This window comes from Dermacentor andersoni, chromosome 9 (genome assembly GCF_023375885.2).
Source record: "Dermacentor andersoni chromosome 9, qqDerAnde1_hic_scaffold, whole genome shotgun sequence".
NCBI classification, from domain to species: Eukaryota; Metazoa; Arthropoda; class Arachnida; order Ixodida; family Ixodidae; genus Dermacentor; species Dermacentor andersoni.
The window spans coordinates 118,538,541-118,564,696 of record NC_092822.1 but is presented as its reverse complement, the minus strand read 5'-3'; the positions used below and the strand labels follow the sequence as shown (position 1 = coordinate 118,564,696).

The window sequence follows — 26,156 nt, the reverse complement described above, 5'->3', positions numbered from 1 at the left end:
ATGGTAATCTAAGTTCAAGATGTACATTTGTGATTTATTGTGCACTTCTAATATAAACGCTACATGCCAAAGTACAACTGGTAATTTTCAGGTAATGTTACACAATGAATTGTTCAGGTTACAATGCCTGTCCTGTCACAGCGCTTGCTTAGTAGCACGCTGTACCAGTTACTAGAGGTACGAGTTCGTATATGTTAGCATGCGTCTAGTTCGAAGTATACTATGAACGTTATATGAGCATCATATTTCCTCTAACCAGTTAACAAAGCACGTCTTCAGGTAAGCATGCTTGAATTTGAAAAGTGGAATTGATAGAGACAATTGATGGAGTGAAAAGCTTAGATGTGGAAAGGTTCGGATTTTCATAGCGTTTTCGTTTCAATCCGAATATAGCATTAGGTAGCAATGACATCCAAAGTCGATGAATTGGTTTCATCGATGGAAAAAAATGCAGTTTTTAACTGATGTTTCTTGTTCGCAATTTACAAAAAAAAAGATGACAATAAAACGTACTGCCTGTTTGCAGAATTAGGACAGCTAAGCTCTACGTTACGGCACAAATAGGGTATTCTAGCATGGCTAGCAGACGCAAATCAGGAAACGTGAAGTATTTAAATGAAGGAAGAATGCGGCCAAGTCTCAAATAATAAACTTCTACCACTTCCTCTGGCAGTTCATTTTTGTGTTCGAAAGTGTATTCATTATAGATTTGGCCTGTAGTCATATGAAGATGTATCATCTGCTGTGAACCGGCTTTTCTAAGGCACTTTTTTACTGTTGTAATGAAGGAAGGAAGAGAATGACATCCCGATCATCATAAAGAGCGGAGGGCACGAGATCGGCGCTCGAACATCAAAATCTTGTTTTCCCGACGTACTGTTCCGACCTACCGCCTGTCGTCCAATAAACCTCTCAGACTCGTCCAATAAACCTCCTCACACTTGGTGGAGGTGCTGGGTACGCACATCGCCGGCACCCTGGAACTTCGATCCCGCACGTTGCACTCGACCATGCAAGCTGACGCTGCCCAACCGCCGTCATCTCTCCCGGCTACCGTTTGCCCCGGCCCGGTTCGCCAGTGAGACCCCCCGGTATTTTCGGGTACGGAAGACCAGGACGTCGAGCACTGACTGTCGGCCTACGAAAAAGTTAGTAGACCCAACAAGTGGGATGACGCTGCTAAGCTGAGTACCGCGAACTTTTACCTGGCTGGCGTGGCGAAGCTGTGGTATACGAACCATGAATCAGAATTTGAGAACAGGTCCGCTTTTAAGGAGACAATATCTGCCGTTTTCGGTCGCCCTGCCGTGGGGAACTTACGCACCGAGCAACGGCTGCGCACGCGGGTACAGGAACCAAATGAAACTTTTACCACATATGTTGAGGACATAATCGATCTCTGCAGGCGCGCCGATGCCTCAATGAGCGAAAGTGCCAAAATACAGCATATTATGAAGGGTGTCGACGGCGATGCCTTTTAAATGCTTCTTGCGAAGTCTCCTGGCACTGTGTCTGAAGTGGTAACTCTGTGCCACAGCTATGACGAATTGAGACGGCAGCGGGCTCTCACCCGACGTTCATCTCACACGTACAATCAACTACTCGCTGCACTGGACATCGTGCCTGACCAGTCATACCTTCTCGCACAAATGAAAGAATTTGTGCGTGGGGAGGTGGCCCGTCAGCTGTCTGCCCTGCCGTTTGCTCAGCGTCAGGAGCTCCCACAGCTGCAGCAACTGCAGCGACCAATGCTGTTTGCTCCTGGGCTTCGACACGTCATCCAGGAACAGATTTCCGAGGCCATGCTGGTGCCCATTCAGCAGCAACCTGTCGCCGCGCCTCTTAGTTACGCTGAGCTAGTAAAGCGGCAGCAGCTTCAAGAGTCCTTACCGTTCCATGGTGTGTCGTATGCCGCAGCCCCGATTCAGCCGTCCGTGACATGGGCTGCTCCCATCACTGCAAATCCCTGGCAAACGCGCGGCAACCGGCCGATCTGTTTTGCGTGCGGTGGCCCTGGTCATATCGCCCGATTCTGCCGCCGTCGCGCGCCAGGATACTCAGACACCCGTTCACCGAACTACATGGATCGACCCCGCTCTCGTTATGAAAGTCCGGGTCCCCAAACAAGCACGTATTCACGTGACTATCCGCAACCCACGTCTCGTCGCTCACCTTCACCCCGTCGCCGCTCCTTGTCGCCCATGCGTCGTCGACCAGCCCCTGAAAATGAGGGAAACGAGCCCCCGCAGTTCGTGAGGCAAGAACTGCGCTGTCGAAATGCTCAAGTCCTCGAGCTTTGCCGTCGAATATTGTCGAAGTTTTTGTAGAAGGCACCCGTGCATATGCTCTTGTCGATACCGGTGCTGCCGTTTCTGTTATAGTCGCCACACATTGCCGCAAGCTTCGGAAGGTGACCACGCCTCTTGAGATGATGCCCTTACGTACAGCGAATGGAGACCCTGTTCGGCCTGCACTGCTCGACTTATTATCGCTAAAGAGCACTACATTGTTGAGTTTATCGTCCTTTCATCCTGCTCGGACGACATCATACTTGGCTGGGACTTTCTATTGCATAACCACGCCGTTATTGATTGTGCCAGATCTGAACTTGAGCTCTTCCCGTTGTGTGACCAGTCCTGCAACCCCGCTTATCAAGCCGCACACAAACTAGTCGTAACAGAACACACAGAAATTCCGCCGACAGCAGCTGTTTTGCTCCCCGTGTTCTGCAACAGCATATGTGATGAAGCTGCATTCTTTGAACCATCACGCGTCCTTCTAAGTCGGAAGCCACTTCTTCTGCCTTATTCGACCCTCTCTATTTCGAATGGACCAAGCGCTCTCTGCCTCACAAATCTTCTTTCGTATCCCATCAAACTGCTCAAAGGTGAATCCCTTGGATGCGTGCAACCCGTTGATATCGGCCAAATTTTTGCCGTGCAGCAAGATTCAGCTCGATGCGACCTCGACGTCGTCATTGCTCTTAATCCTTCTGATGTACCAGCTGCCGACCTATTCGATTCGTCGATCGTAGACGGACTGTCACCATTTGAATGCTCTGTTCTTCTCCAGCTGCTCTACCAGTTCTGTGACTCTTTCGATGTTGCCCAACGTGCCCTTGGCCGAAGTTCTACCAATGGTCACTACATCGACACCGGCTCGAACTCGCCAGTGCGACAACGCCCTTACCGTGTCTCCAACGCGGAACGTCAAGTTATTACCGACCAGGTTGACGATAATATCCGCCCTTCACAAAGTCCGTGGGCATCACCTTGTGGTTCTCGTTAAAAAAAGGATGGATCGATTCGCGTCTGCGTGCATTACCGGCGCCTAAACAAGGCCACTCGAAAAGACGTGTACCCGTTACCCAGAATTGACGATGCCCTTGATTGCCTACAAGATGCAGAGTTTTTTTTGTCGTTAAATATGCGTTCCGGGTATTGGCAGGTGCCTTTAGCAGAGGCCGACCGTTCAAAGACAGCCTTCTTCACGCCTGACGGTCTATATGAATTCAATGTCATGCCCTTCGGCCTCTGCAATTCGCCTTCCACCTTCGAGCGCATGATGGACTCGGTTCTGCGGGGTTTGAAGTGGCACATGTGTCTCTGCTACCTCGACGACATTGTTGTCTTTGCGCCAGATTTCGCAACCCATCTCGAACGCCTTAACCATGTCCTGATGTGTCTGAAGACCGCTCAGCTGCAACTAAATCTCAAGGAGTGCCGCTTTGCTGCGCGAAAACTTACAATTCTTGGTCACGTCGCATTAAAGGACTAAACTACGTACCGTGAACGACTTCCCCAAACCGACGAGTCTAAAGCAGTTACGAAGCTTCATAGGCTTATGCTCCTACTTTCGTCGGTTTGTGCGCAACTTCGCCTCTATAATTGCGCCTTTGACCGAACCTTTAAGCAGCCCCTCCAATCTCTCGTCATGGTCTTCTGAGCGTGACCAAGCCTTCTCTACCCTTGGCCGTCTCCTAACGTCACCACATATACTGCGCCACTACGACCCTACGGCCGCAACTGAGGTGCACACAGACGCCAGCGGTGCCGGCCTCGGTGCTGTTCTCGCACAACGAAAGCCTGGGTTCGCAGACTATTTCGTCGCATACGCCAGCAGAAAGCTCACCAAGGCTGAGTCAAACTATAGCGTCACCGAGAAAGAATGCTTGGCAATAGTCTGGGCGCTTACCAAGTTCCGGCCTTACTTATATGGCCACACGTTTGATGTAGTTACGGACCATCATGCATTGTGTTGGTTGCCTTCGTTGAAGGATCCGTCAGGTCGCCTTGCCTGCTGGGCTCTGCGACTTCAAGTGTTTGACATCCGCGTTATATATCGTTCCGGACGCAAGCATGCCGATGCTGATGCACTGTCGCGGTCACCACTATCCACCGAAACTGCGTCCATATCTTGTATAGAACACCCATTGTCAGCTCTTGACGTCGCCACCATCTCCTCTGCACAGAGCCACGATCGCTGGATCGCTTCGCTTCTTGACGTTTTATCCGAAGCACCCACCCTTTCGACCACTCGAACACTGCGACGTCAAGCTTCGCACTTCAGTATCCGTGATGGCCTCTTGTACCGGCACACCTACTCGCCAGATGGTAGGAAGTGGCTCCTAGTTATCCCCAGAACGCTGCGCTCTACAATCTGTGCGTCCTTTCACTCTGACCCGCAGTGTGCTCACGGCGGTGTCTTCAAGGCCTATGAACGCTTACGAAAAAGGTACTACTGGCGCAGAATGTTTCACTTTGTCCGCAAGTTCATTCTTGGCTGCCACGAGTGTCAGCGACGAAAAAAACCACCGCATCCTGCCGCAGGTTCATTACAGCCCCTTCCGTGCCCAGACCGCCCATTCGACCGCGTTGGAATTTACCTTTATGGGCCTTTACCTTTGACCACGGCGGAAAACCGACGGGCTATCATTGCTGTCGACCACCTTACACGATACGCTGAAACCGCTGCTCTTCCCACGGCGACAGCACAGGACGTCGCCTCTTTCATCCTCAAGCCTTTTCTGCTTCGACACGGTCCTCCTCGCGAACTACTCAGCGACCGTGGCCGCGTATTTCTCTCCGATGTAATTCAAGCACTTCTCCACCAGTGCAACATTGTACATCGGACGTGTACTGCCTACCACCCTCAGACGAACGGTCTCACTGAGCGGTTTAATCGGACACTGGGCGACATGCTTGCGACACATGTTGCATCTGATCAGTCAAACTGGGGCCTGGTTCTTCCATTTGCGACATACGCGTATAACACCGCTACGCAAGTCACAACCGGGTTTTCCCCCTTCTTCTTTCTGTACGGTCGCCAGCCGACGCACACTATCGACACGTTGCTGCCATACGCACGAGATGCCTCAGAGTGCACGCCCGTGTCGGAAGCCACCCCTTACGCTGAAGATTGCCGACAACTAGCCAAGCGCTTTACTACAGCCGACCAACAACGCCAGAAAAACGCCCGCGGTGATGACCACTCTCCTGCCGCAACATTCGCTCCTGGAGCACTTGTGTGGCTGCTTGTACCACCTTGCGCCCCTGGCTTGTCGTCCAAGCTACTCCTAAATTATCATGGTCCCTACCGCGTCATCGAACGTACTTCGCCCGTAAACTACGGCATTGAACCTCTTACGCTGCACGGCGACCATCGTCAACGTGGACGTGATGTTGTTCACGTAGACCGCCTCAAGCCGTACTTCGACCCTCTTGTCCCCACGTGTTAGATCGCCAGGATGGCTCCACCTTTCTCGACGGGGGCAATTGTAATGAAGCAAGGAAGAGAATGACATCCCGATCATCATCAAGGGTGGAGGGCACGAGATCGGCGCTCGAACATCAGCATCTTGTTTTCCCGACGTACTGTTCCGAGCTACCGCCTGTTTGTTGGACTCGTCCAATAAACCTCCTTACACTGTTTTCAATTTTTGTAATATTTAGCATAACCACTTTCTGCATTTGGTCAAGCATAGGCGTTTCGAGCAACGCCGGAAGTAACGCCAGGAAGAAGTAAGGAAATCCTTGGTAGCTATGCAAAGGGGGAAGGCAGCTGGATGGTGGGCAGATTGTTCTAGAAAAACTGACCACCCTGTATAAGCAATGCTTCATGACCTCGACCGTACCGGAATCTTGGAAGAACGCCAACATAATCCTGATCCTTAAGAAAGGGGACGCCAAAGACTTGAAAAATTATAGACCGATCAGCCTACTGTCCGTTGCCTACAAAGTATTTACTAAGGTAATCGCAAATAGAATCATGAACACCTTAGACTTCTGTCAACCAAAGTACCAGGCTGGATTCCGTAAGGGCTACTCAACAATAGGCCATATTCACACTATCAAATCAGGTGATAGAGAAATGTGTGGAATATAACCAGCCCTTACATATATCTTTCATTGATTACGAGAAAGTGTTTGATTCTGTCGAAACCTCAGCAGTCATGGAGACATTACGGAATCAGGGTGTAGACGAGCCGTATGTAAAAATACTGAAAGATATCTATAGCTGCTCCACAGGCACCGTAGTCCTCCATAAAGAAAGCAACAAAATCCCAATAAAGAAAGGCGTCAGGCAGGGAGATACGATCTCTCCAATGCTATTCACAGCGTGTTTACAGGAGGTATTCAGAGACCTGGATTGGGAAGAATTGGGGATAAGAGTTATTGGAGAATACCTTAGTAACTTGCGATTCGCTGTTGATATTGCCTTGCTTTGTAATTCAGGGGACCAATTGCAATGCATGCTCACTGACCTGGAGAGGCAAATCAGAAGGGTGGGTCAAAAAATTAATCTGCAAAAAAACTAAAGTAATGTTTAACAGTCTCAGAAGAGAACAGCAGTTTATGATAGGTAGCGAGGCACTGGAAGTGGTAAGGGAATACATCTACTTAGGGCAGGTAGTGACCGCGGATCCGGATCATGAGACTGAAATAATCAGAAGAATAAGAATGGGCTGGGGTGCGTTTGGCAGGCATTCTCAGATCATGAACAGCAGGTTGTCATTATCCCCCAAGAGAAAAGTGTATAACAGCTGTGACTTACCAGTGCTCATATACAGGGCCAAAACCTGGAGGCTTGCGAACAGGGTTTCTTAAATTGAGAACGACGCTACGAGCTATGGAAAGCAGAATGATGGGTGTAACGCTAAGGGAAAAGAAAAGAGCAGATTGGGTGAGGGAACAAACGCGAGTTAATGACATCTTAGTTGAAATCAAGAAAAAGAAATGGGCATGGGCAGGACATGTAATGAGGAGGGAAGATAACCGATGGTCATTAAGGGTTATGGACTGGATTCTAAGGGAAGGGAAGCGTAGCAGGGGGCGGCAGGAAGTTAGGTGGGCGGATGAGATTAAGAAGTTTGCAGGGACAACAAGCCCACAATTAGTACATGACCGGGATAGTTGGAGAAGTATGGGAGAGGCCTTTGCCCTGCAGCGGGCGTAACCAGGCTGATGATGATGATGATGAAGCTTTTGGACATGAAATGTGTTTAAGTTCGGTTAGCACAGGGGATCACTTCTCAAAAGCGAATGCAAGGAAAACATAATATTATCGCTTATATCACTGTAACCGTACTACCGACGCCCCTCACTTTGATACCATTGTACGGATCACGTGCACTGGTCTCGCCATGCACGACGCAATAGGTGCTAAATTGAGCCTGCCTCACGGAGTTCAGAGAGGCATAGCTCGGTAGTACGTTTGTCGACCCGAGCGGGGGGCGGGGGAGGGTTCGAGAGAGCTCACTCAGCCAAGGTAGCTATTATCCATCAAACTCGAAGCTGCGCTGATCAGCAGCTTTAGGGTTTACAAGTGCGCAATTTGCTTCAGAAATTTCACGCCTGCCCAGATATGGTACCCCCCCCCAGGCGTTGGACACGTAAGGTCTAGAAATGGCATAGGGAGACTCGACCAGCAAGACAAGGAGCCACGAATTCGCGTATGCCCCCTTTGACCACGATGGACCCACTACAGAAAGGGATCGAGCACGATTGCAAGATTAGACCCTAGGACCCTCCAATAGCTGTATCATATGTTATGCGTGTGAGCTTTATAATGCGCTATTAAATTAGGTTACTTGATTTCGGTACCCTAGTTCGAATACAGGCTCACCAGCCCGCACAGGGCGTTTCAAATGCCCCACTGTGGCTGCGTCCCCGATACAGCCGATTCAGAGTCTGAATGTCCAACGAGACGGAATGCCCATTCGGGTCACATGACCGGTGGCACGCAATGTCTAACCGAAAAAGAATGTTCAACTGAGACGGAATGTCCAATGAAACTGAATATCCACGTGACGGAATACCGAACTAAAAAAAACTAATGCTTCGGTATTCGAGAATCACGATTGGTAGAGCTTCTTCTGGGGTTCATATAACATAACTTTTGATCGCACGCTAATCGAGCTGTCAGTGGAAGCCACAACTCCATTTGTTGTTTTTAATAACTCTTTAAGCGTCCAAAAAATTAGTGTCACATTTAGTGAATACAATTGTGTGCATGTTTCTCCTAGATGCATCGCTTTAGTTATTGAACTAACATAGGTCCGTATGCAGAAGACTGGTGAACCGGGTAGAAATTTTGCGTAACGTCACCTCAGATGCTCGGAAGCCTCGATACGCGTGCTTGGTTCTTTCGTTTATGCGTGCACTGAAGTAAATGTAAAAAAAAAAAACACGGAAAGGCCGCGTTGATTAAGCGTTTGTGCACCATATACATGTGACAGGATGTCATCCATTACAACGCCGGTCTGAAGACACGCCGATCGAACGAAGATTAGATATTTCCTGTACAGCGGTTACGTCAATGTGAAACACAGCGAATCATTAAACGGTACAGCTTAATACATATATTAAGCGAAATGCAGCGCTAGGTCGGATTAAGACGAAACTTTTGAGAGCTCGCACTGTTACTTGAACTCGTATTTTTTTCGCCATACACTGCACTGAATTTGCTTGAGTTGGTTGCATTTAAATACATTAAAACCTACCGACGGCAATGAGTATGTTTCCAAGTAGGCCATCATTTTTTCCCAACATTTTTAACTTTCAACAAAGGTTTTATATTTTTAAGTTCAGAAGACTAGAATTTATTGACAGGAAAGACAGAGATGTTGACCTGAGCTAGTGCGCTCTAGTCTGCTACTCTGCACTGGGGAAGAAGGAAGGGGAGTGAAAGTACTGGGATGGGTGATGATGATAAGAGAAGTGGTGAGTGCTTATGTATATCAGACAGCGGCCTACTATAGCCGCCCGTATAGCTTGGTGTCCTGCACACTTCAACATCGCTTTAGTTGCCCGCATTGAAGTTGCAGGGTCAGGCCATGGGTCGAGGATAGCGTCCTCCGACAGTCAGGGGTTGCCTGCCAACCCTGGCTAGTGGACTTTTCAACGTCTTTCGCTCCAGCATATATCCTGGGCCATCGCATAATGTGTGTTCCAGCGTTTCAGGCGTCTGACAGTGTTCACAATCAGGGCTGTTCGATTGGCCGATGAGGTGCGCTTAGCGACGGGTGAAAGCAACGCCCAGCGGAATCCTGTGTAGCAATGACATTTTGCTCCGCGTAACCTTCGGGGCAAACAGAATTTACCGTCTGGGGGCGATTATATATGGGCGTCTGGGGATGTTCTCATCGTGGGCTCTGCATGCCTTTGTAAGCTCCTGCATGAGTTCCTTGATCATAGTGACACGTGTACTTGTTTGTCTTTATCGGGCGACACGTCTCACCGCCTAACAAATGTTATCGTACAGCGCAGGACGCGCCTGCATGTATCGCAATTTTCTGGAATGTTATCGACGCTTCCATCCGCTGTCTGTGACCGAACCTTGTGCAATCTGATTGCATGTGTGCGCGACGCGAATGATGTAGAATTTTGTGGAAGGCACGTGGGTCCCAGCGATTACTCTGGAACGTTCGACGACTGATGTATAAAAGCCGACGCGCTTGACCAAAGCCACCTAGAAAAAAATGTAAGGCCGCCGCATCACCTCCTCTCCTAGTCAATACGTCACAAGAGTCGGATGGTAGCGGTGGATGGGGGAGCGCAGCGTTTTTACAACGCGGCGCGCGTTCTGAAAACAAATTTTCTCCGTGGCTGCAACGCTAGAGCGGCAACACGTGGAGCATTTTCTTGGTGGCTTTGGTGGGGCTGGCTGCACCGTAAACGCGATTGTTTTTATTCGATTGTGCGTGGTTCGTCGTACACGGAAGCGCAACGATGCCTGGCTGTTGTTGCGCACCAAACTGCAAGTCCAATTATTACGGAGGACCAAGTGTCCGAGTGCATATGTTCCCATCTGACCGAGCCACTCGGGAAGCATGGACGAGAGCAGTTCCTCGGAAGGACTTCTCGCCAACGAAGTACACAGTGGTAAGTATTTCTTCTCTCTGTGGTTATTCTGGGTTTCCATACGAATGGGTTTCGTCAGCATAGTGCCCAATGTATTCGTGCACGCGTGCACAATAGATGGGTCTTTGCACCTGTCGACGCGCTTGTAAATTCAACGTTTTCGTCGAGCTTCATACCTGTAATGGCTTGTTCTTTTTATTTCAGCTCTGTGAAAAGCATTTCTTGCCAACGGATTACTTGAAGACGACATCTTACACGGACGTCAAGACAGGAAAAGTGGTCGAAGTTGCCATGACAAACATCCGTCTGAAGAAAACTGCAGTTCCGAGCTTGTTTCCCAATTGCCCTGCCTATTTATCGCGTCCGCAAGCGTGCGTTCGAGAAGCGCCGGGTGCGAAAAGAGCGCGCTTGGAAGCCACATATTTGCAAAAAGCAATAATGCTTTTTCAGCAAACCCAAGCAGAAGAGGACGCCAAAAATGTGGTTGGTAGCTTTGCGGACTAGCTCAAGGCCTTGCCAAGCTTTCCGTGCTCGGATTTCTGGACAGTTTTGAACAAGGGCTCCAAGGTTTTCTATTTGGACTTGTCACTTAAATTTGCTCCTGCAGTCCGTACTTCGGTGATCGTGTCCACAGACCTGCGCGTCGAAGTATTTTTTGGTGAAACGCGTGTGAGGAAGTGTGGTGATGTGTTAGTTCCTGAAAAGCTGTGCGACTTCAGAGATTTGAAAAGTGTGTTACGCATGATCGAACAGACACATAAGGATATCAGCACTGAGCGTTCTGAAAAGGCCCGTCATCTACTGGCACTGGTTTCGACATTGCTAGAGGAAGTAAGTGGAAAACATTTTGCACGCGAGTTGCAACAATAGCATTTGGAAGTGCTTAAATTCTTGAAGAGTCAAGTTGATCTTGTTTTGAATAATGCTGGCCGATATCCCCCCGATTTATTGGTTTTTGCTAGCCTTTTGTTCACAATTTCACCTCATACATACAGATTCCTGAGAAGTTCGATGAAGCTTAAGATGCCGCATCCTGATACGATCAGAAGACTGTGTTCATCGTGCGATGTACGCCCTGAAGCGGAGCAGCAAGGATGTAGCTTTCTTTCCTATGCATAGCGTATTGTAAGCACATATAAAGAGCATGAAAAGACTGTAACGTTAATGATTGATGAGATTCACCTTGAATCATTTTTTGATTACAAGTCTGGCTTTGTTACTGGTGCTGTGGTAAATTCATCGACTGCAGGACAAACTGCCCACGTATTTATGATACAAAGCCTGCTTTCTTCAAACAAGGATGTTGTACACATTCTTCCTGTGGCACAAATCGATGCTAAGGCGCTGCACGACTTCCTTCGGAAGATTATTCTTGATCTAGAGGCATCTGGTTTTAGAATAATTGCAGTGATCTCGGACAATAACTCTATAAACAGGAAAGCCATGTCCTACTTTGCTAAGACGGCAAGTGTCAGCATTGTTTACCAGCATCCTGCTGACCCATCACGACCCCTGTTTTTCGTGGTGGACCCAGTTCACATACTAAAGTTTATAAGAAATAACTGGCTGAATCAAAGAAACATTGACAAATGCATGTACTTTCCTGAACCGAAGAGTGATGAGGCTGAACCAAAGATACTTACAGCATCTTTCAAGGTATTATGCCAGTTGTACGAAGCTGACAAGCATGAGCTCATGAAGCTAGCGCCAACGCTCACTTTGAAGGCACTGAACCCCTCGAACATAGAACGGCAGAACGTTAAACCGGCCTTAAAGATTTTTAACTCATCTACTGTTGCTGCTCTCCGTGTCGCAACGTTCCAGCATGCATAGGAAACATATCAATATATCGACACCATTTTGACTTGGTGGAACATTATTAACGTCAAGACGCCAAGAAAAGGACAGCGGTTGCGAGATCAGTTGCAAGGTCCAATAGTTTCATCGTCATGTCCTCAACTAGAATTCTTAGAGAGAATAGTTCAATGGCTTGATCACTGGGGAAGCCTGAAACATGACAATGGCCGCCTGACACGTGAAACGCACAGAGCTTTCAGCCACACTACCCACGCTTTGCACGAACTTGCCATATACTGTCCCGAAGAGCTTCATTTCGAGTATGTTCTTTTGGGCAAATTTCAAACTGATAGCTTGGAGGATCGCTTTGGGAAGTATCGGCAATTGTCTGGTGCCAATTACCACGTGTCTATAAGGCAGATATATGAATCTGAAAACAAATTGCGTTTGCAGAAGGTTCTGTACCTGCCAGATTTGGACATGCTACTACCACCGAGCGCGAGCACGTTGGAGACAAGTGTACATTCAGGAAACGGTCAGTTTCACGTCACTGTGACTGACTCTGACATTGAGGAAAAAACGTCAAGGCTACCGGCACTAACATATGTTGCCGGCTATTGTGCCCATGCAGCTCTAAAAAGTTGACATGCGCATCTTGCAGTGAAAGACGTCGATCTAGATGACCCTGAGAATGCATTAATCACGAAGATGACGAGGGGTGGCCTCAAGTTTCCACGAGCAGTTGTAGTTAATGCTGTATTCTTTACTGAAATTATATTGGACAAGCTCAGGACACCAGAATATGCCCTACGATTTTTCAGCCTTCCTAGGCAGAAAGATACTCTTGTCGGCCTTGTGTTCGCTACCCTTCATGACTTTGAGGATGTCGATGTGTGTGATTTCGGTCATCCTGCACAGGAGGTAATGGGGCATGTTGTAAGTGCTGCAGCGAATACACTGCTGAACAACTTGTGCCGCACAGAAAACGACAAATTACGCAACGCCAAGAACGACCGAAAATTGCAGACTTTGAAGGCCTGAGATGTTTCTCATTATTTATTTTTTATTCATGAAGCTCTGTTTTGTTGAACATCTACGTATATTTGTGTTGACAAAACCCTTGTAAAAAGAAACCTGTGGCGTAGCTAGGACTTATTTGCCTACATTATCAAAATTTAAACCCTGCATTTTGGCGAATTCAAATGTTAGCGTTTGAGTTTATTGTGCTACCTGTTTATGATTCGAACTCCCCGTGCTACCGCAGTCCATGAATTGCATGTTTTCCTTCAGGACTGAGAGTAGGCCTCTCGTTTCTGACTTACTTTTTCACCATTATCTCAGCATTTTATGAAGACCAAAAAGGCCTGCAAACAAGGCGGGTGGAAATAAAAGAACCACAAGAAATGGTACGACAAAGACGGAAGCTTATTCTATTTGACAATTAGTTGTGCGTGACCCTATAATAATACAATTTTCACAATAAAATGAACCTCGATATTCGTGTGTCCAGCGAGGACTGTGTTACGCAATGCAAGAATGAAAATGATAATTGTATATGGAAGATATAAAATGTTTGTTTCTGAATGCAGTTCTTATCATTTGTGAATAAAGTATATTCTGTGTCTTCAATAATCAGTTTGCCTCTTTCTTTGTTTCCGTCTAAGGTTAAGTGACTAAGCAGCATGCACTTTTCTTGTTTTAGTCTCGATCAAACATCACAAGCACAATAAGGCCGGTCGTGTTGCGATACACGTAAAAAAAAAAAATGTCGCCAGTCAAGTAATCTAAGGAAGGTATGAAATAATGTTGCTTCCTATGGTGGTGTTGACTGCAGTGAACCAAGTGCTCCCCCTTATTTTTTGCGTCAGCTATACGTGTCTTGCTTTGGAACCGAAGCATATGCATTTATAGGTTGCTGTCACTTTAAGGACAGCACTAATTTTCCCATGCCATAGTATCCGCGACGCGCAAAGAGACGCCCTGGAAGCGCAACGAACCTAGGTGCGGAGACGCCCATGGCGTCGACTGTCCGGCCCATCCGACTAGCGTGACGTCACACCGGCGTGCAGAGGCCTTGCATTTTTTTCTAGGTGGCTTTGGCTTGACCCGCTGATCAGATTTTCGACGATCGCCGACCGTGTTCACCGCTGTCGCTGTGCTATAAGTGTAGCCTGTTTTTGTGGGCACAGGTTCGCCCAATAAAAGTTAGTTTTGTCTTTAACAGTATTGCTACTGTGTTCTTCAACGTCACCACCACGTGACAATAGTGTGAGGTCGCGAGTAGGCAATCTGTACTTCATCAGAGGAAGAGAATGCCAATCTTGCCTCACTGTCTGCGAATTCATTGATAATCACACCACAATGACTGGGTACCCATTGAAGTGTGACCACGTGGCCACATAACTCGGCACTGTGACGAAGTTCGGTGATTTCCAGCACGAGCAGGTAATATCGTCTTTTCTTTAAAAAGCGCTCGTAGCACTGATTTGGCATCGCAGAACACCGTCCATTTATAAGGTGTCTGCGTTCTCATAAAACGGACAGCTTCCCGTAATGCCGCAAGTTCCGCAACCGTAGATGATTTGTGGTCTAGTGGAAACCGCCGAGTAATTCCAAGCTGTGTGATAACAAATGCTGCCATTATAGCAGATGGTGTGAGCGAACCTTCGGTATAAACTTGTACAGTCCCACTATATAATGTAAATATATGGGACTGGGTGAGCTGTTTCAATCCAATGGAAGAAGGCTGAGATTTCTTCGTAATTCCGGGTATTTAAAGCCTGACTAGGAGTGGCCGAGTCTCGAGTCCATGGAGGTGTCTGAGAGATGTTGGTGGCCTGGAACCTTGCATGTATGATGCTTTCGTGACATGCAGTTGTTTTAGTTCAAGTATGCAACCTTGCAAACCAGCAATGGAAAAGATACTGCAATCCGGTTAACTGCCGTTATTTATACAGACGTATTGTTCACCCCTCTATAATATATTTCTAATACGTGAGCACCACTTGCGCAGAACAGTTGGAAGCCAATACAACGACTTCACCTAAGTTCTCAATTTTCTAATACGTTTATCTACTGCAGGTGTTGTAGCAGTTGTAGTTTAGAGAACTGAGATATCTGTTTTGAGCGATGAGTTGCGAACGTCTATAAACTCAGTGCTTTAGGTTTTCTTAAGGTACAGATTTTCAGTAGTCTTTGTTAAGAGAACTGAGGCGCTCAACTTAAATGGTCGTATTTCCTCCAGTGGCAGAGTAGTGTGAGAATTCCTGCGTTAGCAATTGTTCGAATGGAAAAGTTGGAATTGGCCCCGAAGTAAAACTTCTTTTAACGCATATCTGCAAACCATTTCCTGGCCGCATCGCTACACATCTCGCAGTAAATGTGATATCTTGTACTATTCACTTTGATAAGCAATGCTAGAACAAAATTTCTGCAGCGACACTTTCCTTCTATATATCATCGCAGATTCTTGGGTCATATGCTGTTCGCGATTGATAGCCGCAAGCGCCAGCGGCGTATGTTTTTCACGAAGCGGAATTCCTCCGGGAAATTTCACTGAAATACCCAGGTACAGAACATTTTCGTATTTCAGCGTTTCTCAGACACAGACTTGCGTGCTTTTTGATAAGAATTGGTTTTTCTGCGACAATATAAACAAGGTATTCGCTTACGCGATTTGCCCCTTCCCCGAAAGCTATAACATCGCAATCCAAACGGCCAACGAAGAAGCACGTGAAGTGGGGGCACAAATGAACTTCAGCTTGAGGCTTCCCACACACCGAGTTCACTTTGACAGCCGCTTATTCCTCGCATGGAAACGCACTAATGGGATTATAAGCACGCTTCTCCTTCGCCTGCCTCAAGTGATCGCTTTAGCTATGCGTCCTTAGGCTGGCTTTCGAGGAATATTTCGAAAAGGAGATTGCATTTCGGTCGACGAAACAAAATGTCTTTCAATCGTAGCGTGCTTGTGTTGCCGAGAAACAAATTTTGGCAGAGTTTTGAAAGACGCGTCTCGGGACTGAACTGAATTGTTCTGGTTCTCATAGCGCACTGTCATAGACGAAAGTCCTTTTCGTCCAGAATGCACAAAATGACTCTGGTACAAAATTATCCTAGAGTAACACTAGCAGTAATGGCAAAGAGAAAAGTGCAAGCGAGCAACATGAAACAACTACTTAACTCCCACGCAGCCCTGTGAATGTTGTTTAAGCCATTACTGCACTGTTGGTGCTGCAATTTCTCTCTCGGATATGGTTGTGTAGGAGCACTGTAGACAGTGATTTTACTTGGCCAACTAGTTACGAACTGAAAATACGGCTATTTTGGCAAAATCATGTTCGAGGTGATGCAATTCTCGTCATTATTTGCATTCGAACCAAGAAGTCCAGGTTGTGGAAACGGTCGCTTCACAATAACTCGACAACCGCATCTTTATCCTAATGCAAGAAACGCTGCGCTGTAACCTCCATATTCTCGCTAACAAAATGCTTTGAACGCGGAAGAATAATCTTAACGTCATTCAACGTCAAATCATTTCCTTTGTGCTTGAAGGTAGACCAGAACGCCACACTCGAATCAGCAAAATACACTGTGCTTGTGGTTTAGGAGTGCCGCCAAGTAATGGGAAGAACATTGTAAAGCAATACCGTGACCTCCAAGCTTTTCAATGTCCATGATAATAAAAATGACTATAAATGTGAAGATTGGGATCATGAAGCTCATTATTAAAGGCGCCACCTTTTGATCAGGGTAATCACTAATAGTCGTGTAGTCGCGTGAGCCAATTAGGTTTTAGTGTACCCATTGCAGTCAAACGTTCTCGCCCACTCCGTTTTATTTCTGAAAAATTACCTATGCCAATGACGGGCTCATTTCTTCTCTACTTTTTTTCTCAAGTAAGACTCCAGTCCTCTCTCCTTAGTCTGCACCACTCACCAGGGGTAGTATTATGGATATTGTTTTCAAATTCAACCATATTGTCAAATTCGCCTCCTTGGCGGCTCTGAGAACTGCTACGCCCTATCTGATTAATTCAGAAACGTGAATTTGGCAGTGTACTGAACAGAACCTCCGTTAGCACTCCCACCAGCCCAGTTTAACCCAGTCGCTGAAAGTTGCACCTGCGAGGCATTTCGCAGGCCAAAGAAATCATACCCAGTGCCGACAACAGAACAAACACAAATGAGCTACGCTTACGCTTCGCTGCTGCTCTTATCGCGTCGTACTAAAGTTACCCGCTTTCGCTGCTAGGAATAAGTATGAGAATGCTGCCGTTTAAGGATAATTAATTTACCTCGTTACATTAGCGACGTTCATGACGACTGTCCTTGGACCCTCCGAACATGTATGCTTAGTAATAGGGCACTCTCTTTCTTTCGCACATTAGTCAGTACAGAGAAAATAATCATTCTTCGAATGAATCCGCAAGTCAGGCACCCGTTTTTCTCTACCGACATGCCAGGGAAGTAATTAATCCAGCCTTGAAGCATCTGCAATAATTGCACGAAGCAATTGCACGAGTGTGGTAGTAACTGTAGTGCGAGCTTACTGTTGTTATCGCTAGCTGGTTATTCTCTTGAAGAACGAGTAACGAAGTCTGTGTTTTGTTGCATAGTTAAAATTTGTACTTAAATTCTGGACTACTGCTCGGTATATCAAGTTACTATAGCTCTCGTTTATAATTAAATCCCAGCAATGGTTTTAAGGTCTTGCATTTGCTCTAGCAAAGACGAAATAAACATTGAATTCAATAAGGCTGTCCATATCTATTATCGAAACGCGAATGCCCTTCCTGCTTCATGTACCAGAACCTTGGTTTATTTTTGCCAAGAGCCAGTATAGCTTTTAGTTTTTGAAGAATGCTTTTCTCCGACACGTCAGACACAATAAAGCACTTAGGCGTGCTGGTTGCTTACAGTGAACGTTTATTACGTACTGCACCTAAAATTCCAAGCCCCTCCCCTACACAGGGCTCTTGTTTGCAGTGTAAAGGGTCTTCTAGATAATGCTTCCATTGTTTTGAATTCACAATTAGGAAAAAAAGAACGAAGTCACGATGTCATTCAATACAATGTCATTTAATCTGCTCCTCAGCACCGTTTAATCTTCCAATCATTTATTTCATTATATTTTTTTACGAGCGCAGCCCTACAGAATGCGTCACGTTTCTGCACATCTTTGTAAGCTCGCAATTCTGCCTCTCAATAAAGTGTGCGAAACTTTTAAAAACGTTTATTAACTACAAACTATAACCACTTGGATATTATGTCATTTCGTGCTGGTACAGACATATTTCAACAAAATTTCCCCCCGTGTCTTTGTTCCCTTTCCGTAAGTATTGGCCTGTGCCACTTGATGCGTTTTCAGCTGTCTTTAAAATTCTAACTGCTGTGAATTTTTTTATTCTGATGCTTTGTTCATTACCCGCTCCTGCTACAACCCTGTGGCTGGATGTTGTATGTTAAAAGAAATAAAAAAATTGACAAATTTAGAATGTTCGCCTGCACGAACATCATTTTGCAGAACGCCTAACGCGCTCGCATAACAGTCGAGATTTCTTCTCCGCTGTAATGTTTAAACAGTCATCTTACAGATTCTCTTGTAACAACATTTAGATGTAAAGACGATGGTTGTTACAATATTCACGGTTGAATGGCAGTTCAGGGCGTTTTCATCTCGTGCAAATTCAGTAGCCGGCGCTAAGATAATTTAAACGTGAAGAAGCCGGCCTCTGCATGCACTTCGAGGCACAGCGGTATCAAAGGAGCATATCATATTGACCGCAAATAAAGACGGGGACAGAGGGAGAAAACACATAAACAGCACGGGCGGTTACCGCCCGTGCTGTTCATGTGTTTTCTCCCTCTGTCCCCGTATTTATTTGCGGTCAATATGATATGCAGTAAATACCAACTAGGACAAAGTGAAGTTCTTCTGGAGGTATCAAAGGAGGTTTTCGCTTGTTTCCAGTGCAGGATCGACGCCATACTTTCCATCGATGCTAAGGATAAGCCGTCTGGAATCCGAACAGACATCACTTCCTTGCCCCATCAACATGGCCCCGAAAGAACCCGTCTCTGTCGTCTGGTTCCACGTGGCAGACGTCAGGCTGAACTTGTATAGTGGCTTACCTCAAAGCATGGACACTCATCGGGAACCGAAGAAAGTTTACGCTTTGGTTGCTCCCGAGCCTTCGCCGACCAAAGTGCTGGGAGCGACCGTTGGACTAGTGGACGGTGCTCACTGGAAGCAACCACCGTGGATCGGCAGGGCGTTCTTTTCACTGCTCAGTGATCCACCCGCTTTGCTTCTGAATCGGCTGGATCGCTCCGACACTGGAAGTTACGTGTGCAACGTTTCGTACAAAGGTGACAACGTAACCGACGCGGGTGTGACCATAACGGAGGCCATCGTGCATCTGTTTATAGCAGGTGAGTAACTTTGTCAGTTCACTGGATTTCAAATGTGTGAATAAGCAATCTTTATGTTTCTAAAGAAGACGGGTATACAATGGGCAAAAAATAAACAGCAGCTACGTGCCCCCTTCTCGTATTCGCTGCTCTCAACAATACTCTTTGGCAATAAACGTAATGACAACTCGGTGTCACGCATTTATTTGACCTTCTGTTAAATTTCGTGCCTGATTATTATATATATATATATATATATATATATATATATATATATATATATATATATATATATATATATATATATATATATATATATATATATATATATATATATGGTCGGCGGATTATTTTCTCAGGCCACACAAGATGCGAAAGAACTGCCGCCTCACCTTTGTGATATCACCCTCTGCAGCTTGTCTATAACCAGTCTGACGTATCAAGAACGCATCGGTATTGTTTAAAAGTCGATTAGTTTATTCGCCATTTACTAGTTCTTGACAGCGATCTGTGCTGTTTCATAGTTCGGGCTCACGCTATCCCGTTGAGGTAACTTGAAAGTAGTGGGATGGATTACGAATGGCTTAACTATGTTACGAACTTAAGGGGAGTTGTGACGAAGACAGAGAGAGCAAGATTTACATTCGCGGCTTCGCCAAAAAGAAAACGAAAATTCGCGATGAAGGCACAGCAGTGTGCATTGATGAGGCTGTATGGGTACGAGGCTACAGAAATGACGTAGCCAAATACACAAGTGACATTTATTCAGGTCTTTCAATGCGTACATCTTTAACTTGTACAGCTAGTGGAAGTCCTACTCTCTAATCTCGCAGTCGCGATCATTTCTTATGTGTAGTGGGCGCGGATATCTCTGTTTTGCTGCGCAAACATCTTCACGCCATTTCTGGAGGCTGCATATAGACCTCGGAGACGCCATAGTTGAACAACCGTGGAGTTGCTGCAACGTATTGCACGCTTGTAAGTATTATGAATTGTGAAGTTTGAATTCGCCTAATTATGTCATCTATGGCAGACTGAGCTTTCAAACACGGCCACTCCCGCTCGTATCGACAGACGTGCCGCAGAGCTACGCCTGTCTGAATGGAGAGTAAGAGACTAAATTTAGCTCCGATTGCGTGATGCGTGCCGCGAGAACAACGTCATCTGTGCAGGCGGCACACGAATGATATAGCAATAGATTCTTTCGTCTGCAGAACGATATAAAATGAGGCGCGTGGGTAGTACGGCCGCAGAGATATAAGTGATGTTAGGGTTGCACGTATTCGTTACATTTTATTACATTATTTTGCTGACCAAAATGAAAAACCTTTCACGTCGATATAGAGAAGCTGCATCTTAACGCGATTTCTACTGGGGCACCTGTTAAGCCAGTCTTCCTAAATTTCGTTTCTAGTCGTTTTATAACTCAGACTAAAGAAGTATGTTATCCTATCATTCAAAAGTGAGTAAGAGACTGTTGTAATGGGAAGATCTGAAACGACACGTACCTGTTCGTTGTATAAGACCACGACGCGCACGTCAGTCATCAAGATATGCCATAAGGTAGCCAAATTATTCTTCTCATTACGAGGGACATTCGGTTTCAGTATAGGGATAGCGTAAGCATTGTTACTTCGAAATCCAGAAGGTAGAAAACTATACCAACATGTAGAGGCCAGCACGTAGGTACAAAAGCGCTTCGTCGTCCTCAGTCCAGCGGCCACTTACTACGTTCACTAATGCTACGTAGCAATATTTCTAGTGCTTTACCAATGAGTGTACACTTCCCGAGTCAGCAGTTCTGCAGCCTTACTTTATAGTAGCCATGGACTGCCTTCACTTACGGAAATTGATTTCGGAAATTCGTGTGCTGTCCCGCTCAACAGAGTATTGCTTTGGTCAAGGATTCGCGAGGTGCTTAAAAATTTACATGAACATAACTACAAAATATTGTTTTCTCTGGTACGTCTTCAATTCATAGCGAGCTTTAGCGTACTGCTACTGGCTCCTCAATAACCACTGCTGTCTCCGACAGCTTTGTGCCTGCGAAAAGCGAGCCACGTGATGTGGCTCCAGCGGCGCCAGATGGCCGAAGCGGAAGCGGTTTGCTAAAGCTCCCTAATGTAAAAAGTGTTGCTCTTTGTTGGAGTCTGCCGGAATCGAAGGTAGGGACAAGATTTTTTCTCATTATTTCTTCATTTTGGTCCTGTTACACATACTGAATCGACGCGTCTAAGCCAGCTAAGGAATCTACGTTCATAATTAAGTGACATGAACTAACTATAATATATTGTTTCCTCTGTTACGTCTTTAATTCATAGAGAGTTTTCGCGTACTGCTACTGGCTCTTCAACAACTACTGCTGTCTACGGCAGCTTTGTGCCTGCGGAAAGCGAGTTAGGTGCATCAGTGATGTGGCTCCAACAACGCCAGATGGCCGAAGCGGAAGGCGTTTACTAAACCTCCCTAATGTAGAAAGTGTTGCTCTTTGTTGGAGTCTACCGGAAACGAAGGTAAGGACAATATTTTTTCTCGTTATTTTTTCATTTTGGTTCTGTTACGCATACTGAATCCACGCGTCTAAGCCAGCCAAGAAATTTACGTTAATAATACCGTTTCACCCTCTATGGATACATAGTCACTCGGGAGCTTCAGTGCATTTGGAAGGCTCCTTATTAGCAGTGACTTTCTGAGATTCCTCAGCACTCCTTTCCAGCCAAACAGAGCGTTATCTGTGTTTCCCATTACACTTTCATCAAGTTGGCCGGATTTTAAACGCGCGATATTCGGATGATGGTCTCGTTGTCACGAATGCTCCAGTCACCGAGTCACCCTGATCCGTAAACCCACGTGACCTAGGCGTATGGGGGCTTTGAAGGCAGGATGGCAGTAGATCCCTCGATGCTGTAATCGCTTTAACAGTTCCACGACATATGTTTAAACAAATTAAACCTATAATTAAGATATATTTTAAAAATAGTACGCTTATACCTTATCATCAGTTCACTACAGACCTGTAATATATGCAGTATTTCTTCTCGTGCGTTTATGTAAACTACGTTTTTAATTTTAATTAATATTTACGTGCATTTTTTACACGTCTGTTATCGATTATATTAACACGGGCAAGAATGTCTGCACTATTAAAGACATTTAAAGCTAAAAATTACGAACGCCTTCATTAAGTAGGCGCAAACTATTTAACGATAGCCGTTTACTATCTGGTGACGAGGTATATATTGATTATAGTTCATTGAAATCCTAGCAATAATTCATCTCCAACGTTTCATAAGTCGTGAGCATGTCAGTTTGCTTATTCATATTTCTTTATTTTCGGAGCAGCTAGCACCAGATTACTTAAAACCACGTGCACCGCGAAGGACGACGATTAAGAGAGACGGCACACACCACGCCTCTCTTTGCTCTCCTCCTTCGCAGTGTACTATCGTGAGCAAACGAAGTCGAGTTCAGGTGCGTCCTCACCTGGGGAAATAAGCGCGTGCAAAATGGCGCGCTTATTTCGGCAGCGCTTGTGGTATGGTCTTGTCTCGTGTCCCGTCTGCGTTTTGCGCTGTTAAAACCAGGACCGAAAACCAACAAGCCCAAGCTGCTATTCTAAAGGATTCTTGCCGCGAAGGCGCCTTTCGGGGCCCGCGTTTTTAAGCGCGCTGCCTTGCGCGTGCTTATTTCCGCAATTGAGGACGTACCTTTAGAGCGACACACGGATGGCGCTGTCAAAAACACAGGAGAAAGAGGGGCGCTCTTCAGCTAACTGTTGGCACTCCCACTGCGCCTGCTTTTTTTTTTCGGCAGCTGACGGCATTTCATTGGCCGTCGACAGCCGATAAGATGATTATGTGTCGCAGTGGCTTACAGCGAGAAATTTTTTCTTTCATGCTTTTTGTATCTTCGAGCGCAGCTCTTAGGCGCCGGTTGCTGCGTTTAGCTTAAGGTGCTTTCATACATACACCCCAATGTGGACCTCGGGCATACCTTATGGAACGCATCCTGTCGCGCGTTACAGGCAGACGGATCAGATTTCCCAGGAAAGTAGCTCTAGAATGTTTAAATATCCAGACAGTGATATATAATGTTGGTCACGCTTAGGTGCACGAAGTTCCCAGTAACCGCAATATTAAAGAGCGCTATCAAGAGCGCTGGTGATGGGAAGTTCCGCACTTTGTATAAAGAGACGCACGGTGGGAATGCCAATGGTTATTAGAACAGCATCCTCGTTTCCACTGTGTTTCGGACGGTGGTCGCCGCGTATCGCCTATAACAAGGTTCGAGTCTATCTGATACGCGCTTCTGAGTTCCCGTTAATATTGCTCATGATAGTGGTGCATGGTTTTAGTTATGGATAACCTATTAGCCCAAGCCTCCACCCTTGGTAGCCACAAAAGATACGTTCAACTCGTCAAATATAACAGCCAGAAGTGAAACTAAAATGAAAAAAAAAGAACAATTCAGCCATTCCACCCTGTGAAGGTGGTTCACCAGTGACCCTGTTATGGCGGTATAAATTATGCTGGTATAGTTTTGTTGTTATGTAACCATACATATAATTACGTATACGGCATTTATGCGAACTGCAAAAAAACACACAACCATTTGTTGTCTCTTTATCTCTTTCTTTTATGTTCATCTGGTCACGCAAAAGATGACTACGTCACGCCTTACGTCATAGATACGCAGAGCTGCAGCCGAAGGGCTTTTACGACGTCGCTCTAAAGACGCAAGTGTTCTCGACGCAGTTGCGGCGGAGCGCCGTTTAGACGCAGGTGGCCGTTAAACCGAGCCTCGACGCGAGCGACAATATGCGTTGACCGGGGCCCAGTCTAAAGAAGTGCGCCAAATAAAACACGTTTGTTTGTGATTTGCGATTGATCATAATTCCTAGTTAATTAGCTGACTGAAACTTGGAAGCCCTAGATCTTTATTCTAGCGCACAAGCATGAGACTGCGCGTTTCCCTCCCGTAGAAGCTCACGTATTGAGAACAGAGCGGAATGCCACAGTATTAACAATTAACTGTGAACTACGCAATTGCGAAAACTAAGCAAAGCTCGGCGTAATGTTAGAGTCGCTTTAGCGGCTAATTTACACATAATTTGTTTCAAGATAGTTTCAATAAAGCAAGAGTTACAGCCGTTTTCAGTAACCATACTCCCTCCATAGTTGCCCACGGTTATTCACAGCAGGCTGGATTTCTGTAACGTTTACAACTTCACTGTGAAAAAAGTAATTGCGACAAGTAAATTAAACTCGACGTAATAATACAGTCGTCTTAGCGGCCACTTTCAGTACAATTTTTCCTAAGATGCCTATATTAGATTTAGAGGTACAAAGCATTCCCGCCAAGTTGACCGCTGTAAAAAGTGCTTCGCGTCTTTTGCAGCGGCGAGAATGTATTGTCGAACTCATCGAGAGAAAACTCATTCTACAAAGCTAAGGCGGCACCAGCCTTTGCCGAAGCCACCTACAGAGGAAGAAATTAAAAAAAAGCCAGTGAATAAACTCTATTGTCTTTGCTCTTCTCCACACAATGACGCTCCTTGAACTACGAGCATCGTGCTACACAGTCAGTCGGCGTTCAAATCTGGGAGCTGTCAGTTACCTACAACGGTATAATGCACTCACTTCTTTCATGTCCTGAAGGATTTTCGAAAAGCCCTGTCCTGTTTTAGGCGGAAGCGTGTCTACCGCGCCTATGGGCCAAATGATGTCTGTCCGTTTTCCCGCGTCTATTAAGCTCAGCTTGGGATGAGGCGTTTCCCTGCTGGGAAGTATTTGTCAGTGACGCGGTCCTTCGAGTCATGAGAACCAGTGGGGTTATTTTTCTCGCAAAGTGCAGACTGGGAGAAATGCAACTTTTTATTTTTCCTCCCCTTGGACGACAATGCCTACCTTCTTGCTCCGTTTCAGTTTGGAGTTGTTCGCACTCGATGATTTCTATTCATCTTTTACGGTTTAGGTTCCAAATAGGAGAATACTTCGCTGGAGAATGATGAGTGCGAGTAAAACGTGGCTCAAACTTTGCAACCACGACACCCCTGAAGGGTTATCGAGCAGCATATAGATGCCTCACCGCTGTTCTTGTTGTTGCGTATTTTGCCGACCATGGTCATTGTCATGGCACATAACGCTAGACGATGGCCTAGTTTAATACATTCGACATATAAAGCTCAGTGCTGTGATGTTTGGCGTACTCAACGTTACAACGCGATAGCGTTAAGGAGCCCGTGTCGCAGAAAATCTGGCATCGGCGTCCCGCGAACCACACATACCCAGGCCTGTCGAGGGACGCAAGGAATACACTGAACTAATTGAATTTCCCACGCTAAAATACCTGGAAATATCGTAAACTACAACTCGCACACAACCTACAGACATGATAGCTCTCGGACTGTAATTTGAATGGACGAGAAAACACAACTCTGTTACACGAGAACTCAAATAAACCCCTTTTCCAGGGTTTCTATAATGCACAAACCGGAGGCGGCGTCCGCCATTTGCGCACGCCGGCGCATAAATAGATATCTGAATTGACGGAGCGGCGCGCCTTCTTCCTTCAAACACTTCCAGAT

General features: G+C 46.1%; 1 protein-coding gene across 1 annotated transcript in view; it reads left to right on the top strand.

The window, feature by feature from the left end:
- LOC126529572 (hemicentin-1-like) overlaps positions 1-26,156 on the top strand; it is a 117,576-nt gene that overhangs the window by 14,486 nt on the left and 76,934 nt on the right. Inside the window, exon 2 of the mRNA XM_055069915.2 lies at positions 19,136-19,591. Coding sequence (XP_054925890.1) covers positions 19,136-19,591 — 456 coding nt within the window. The remainder of the gene's footprint in view (positions 1-19,135; positions 19,592-26,156) is intronic.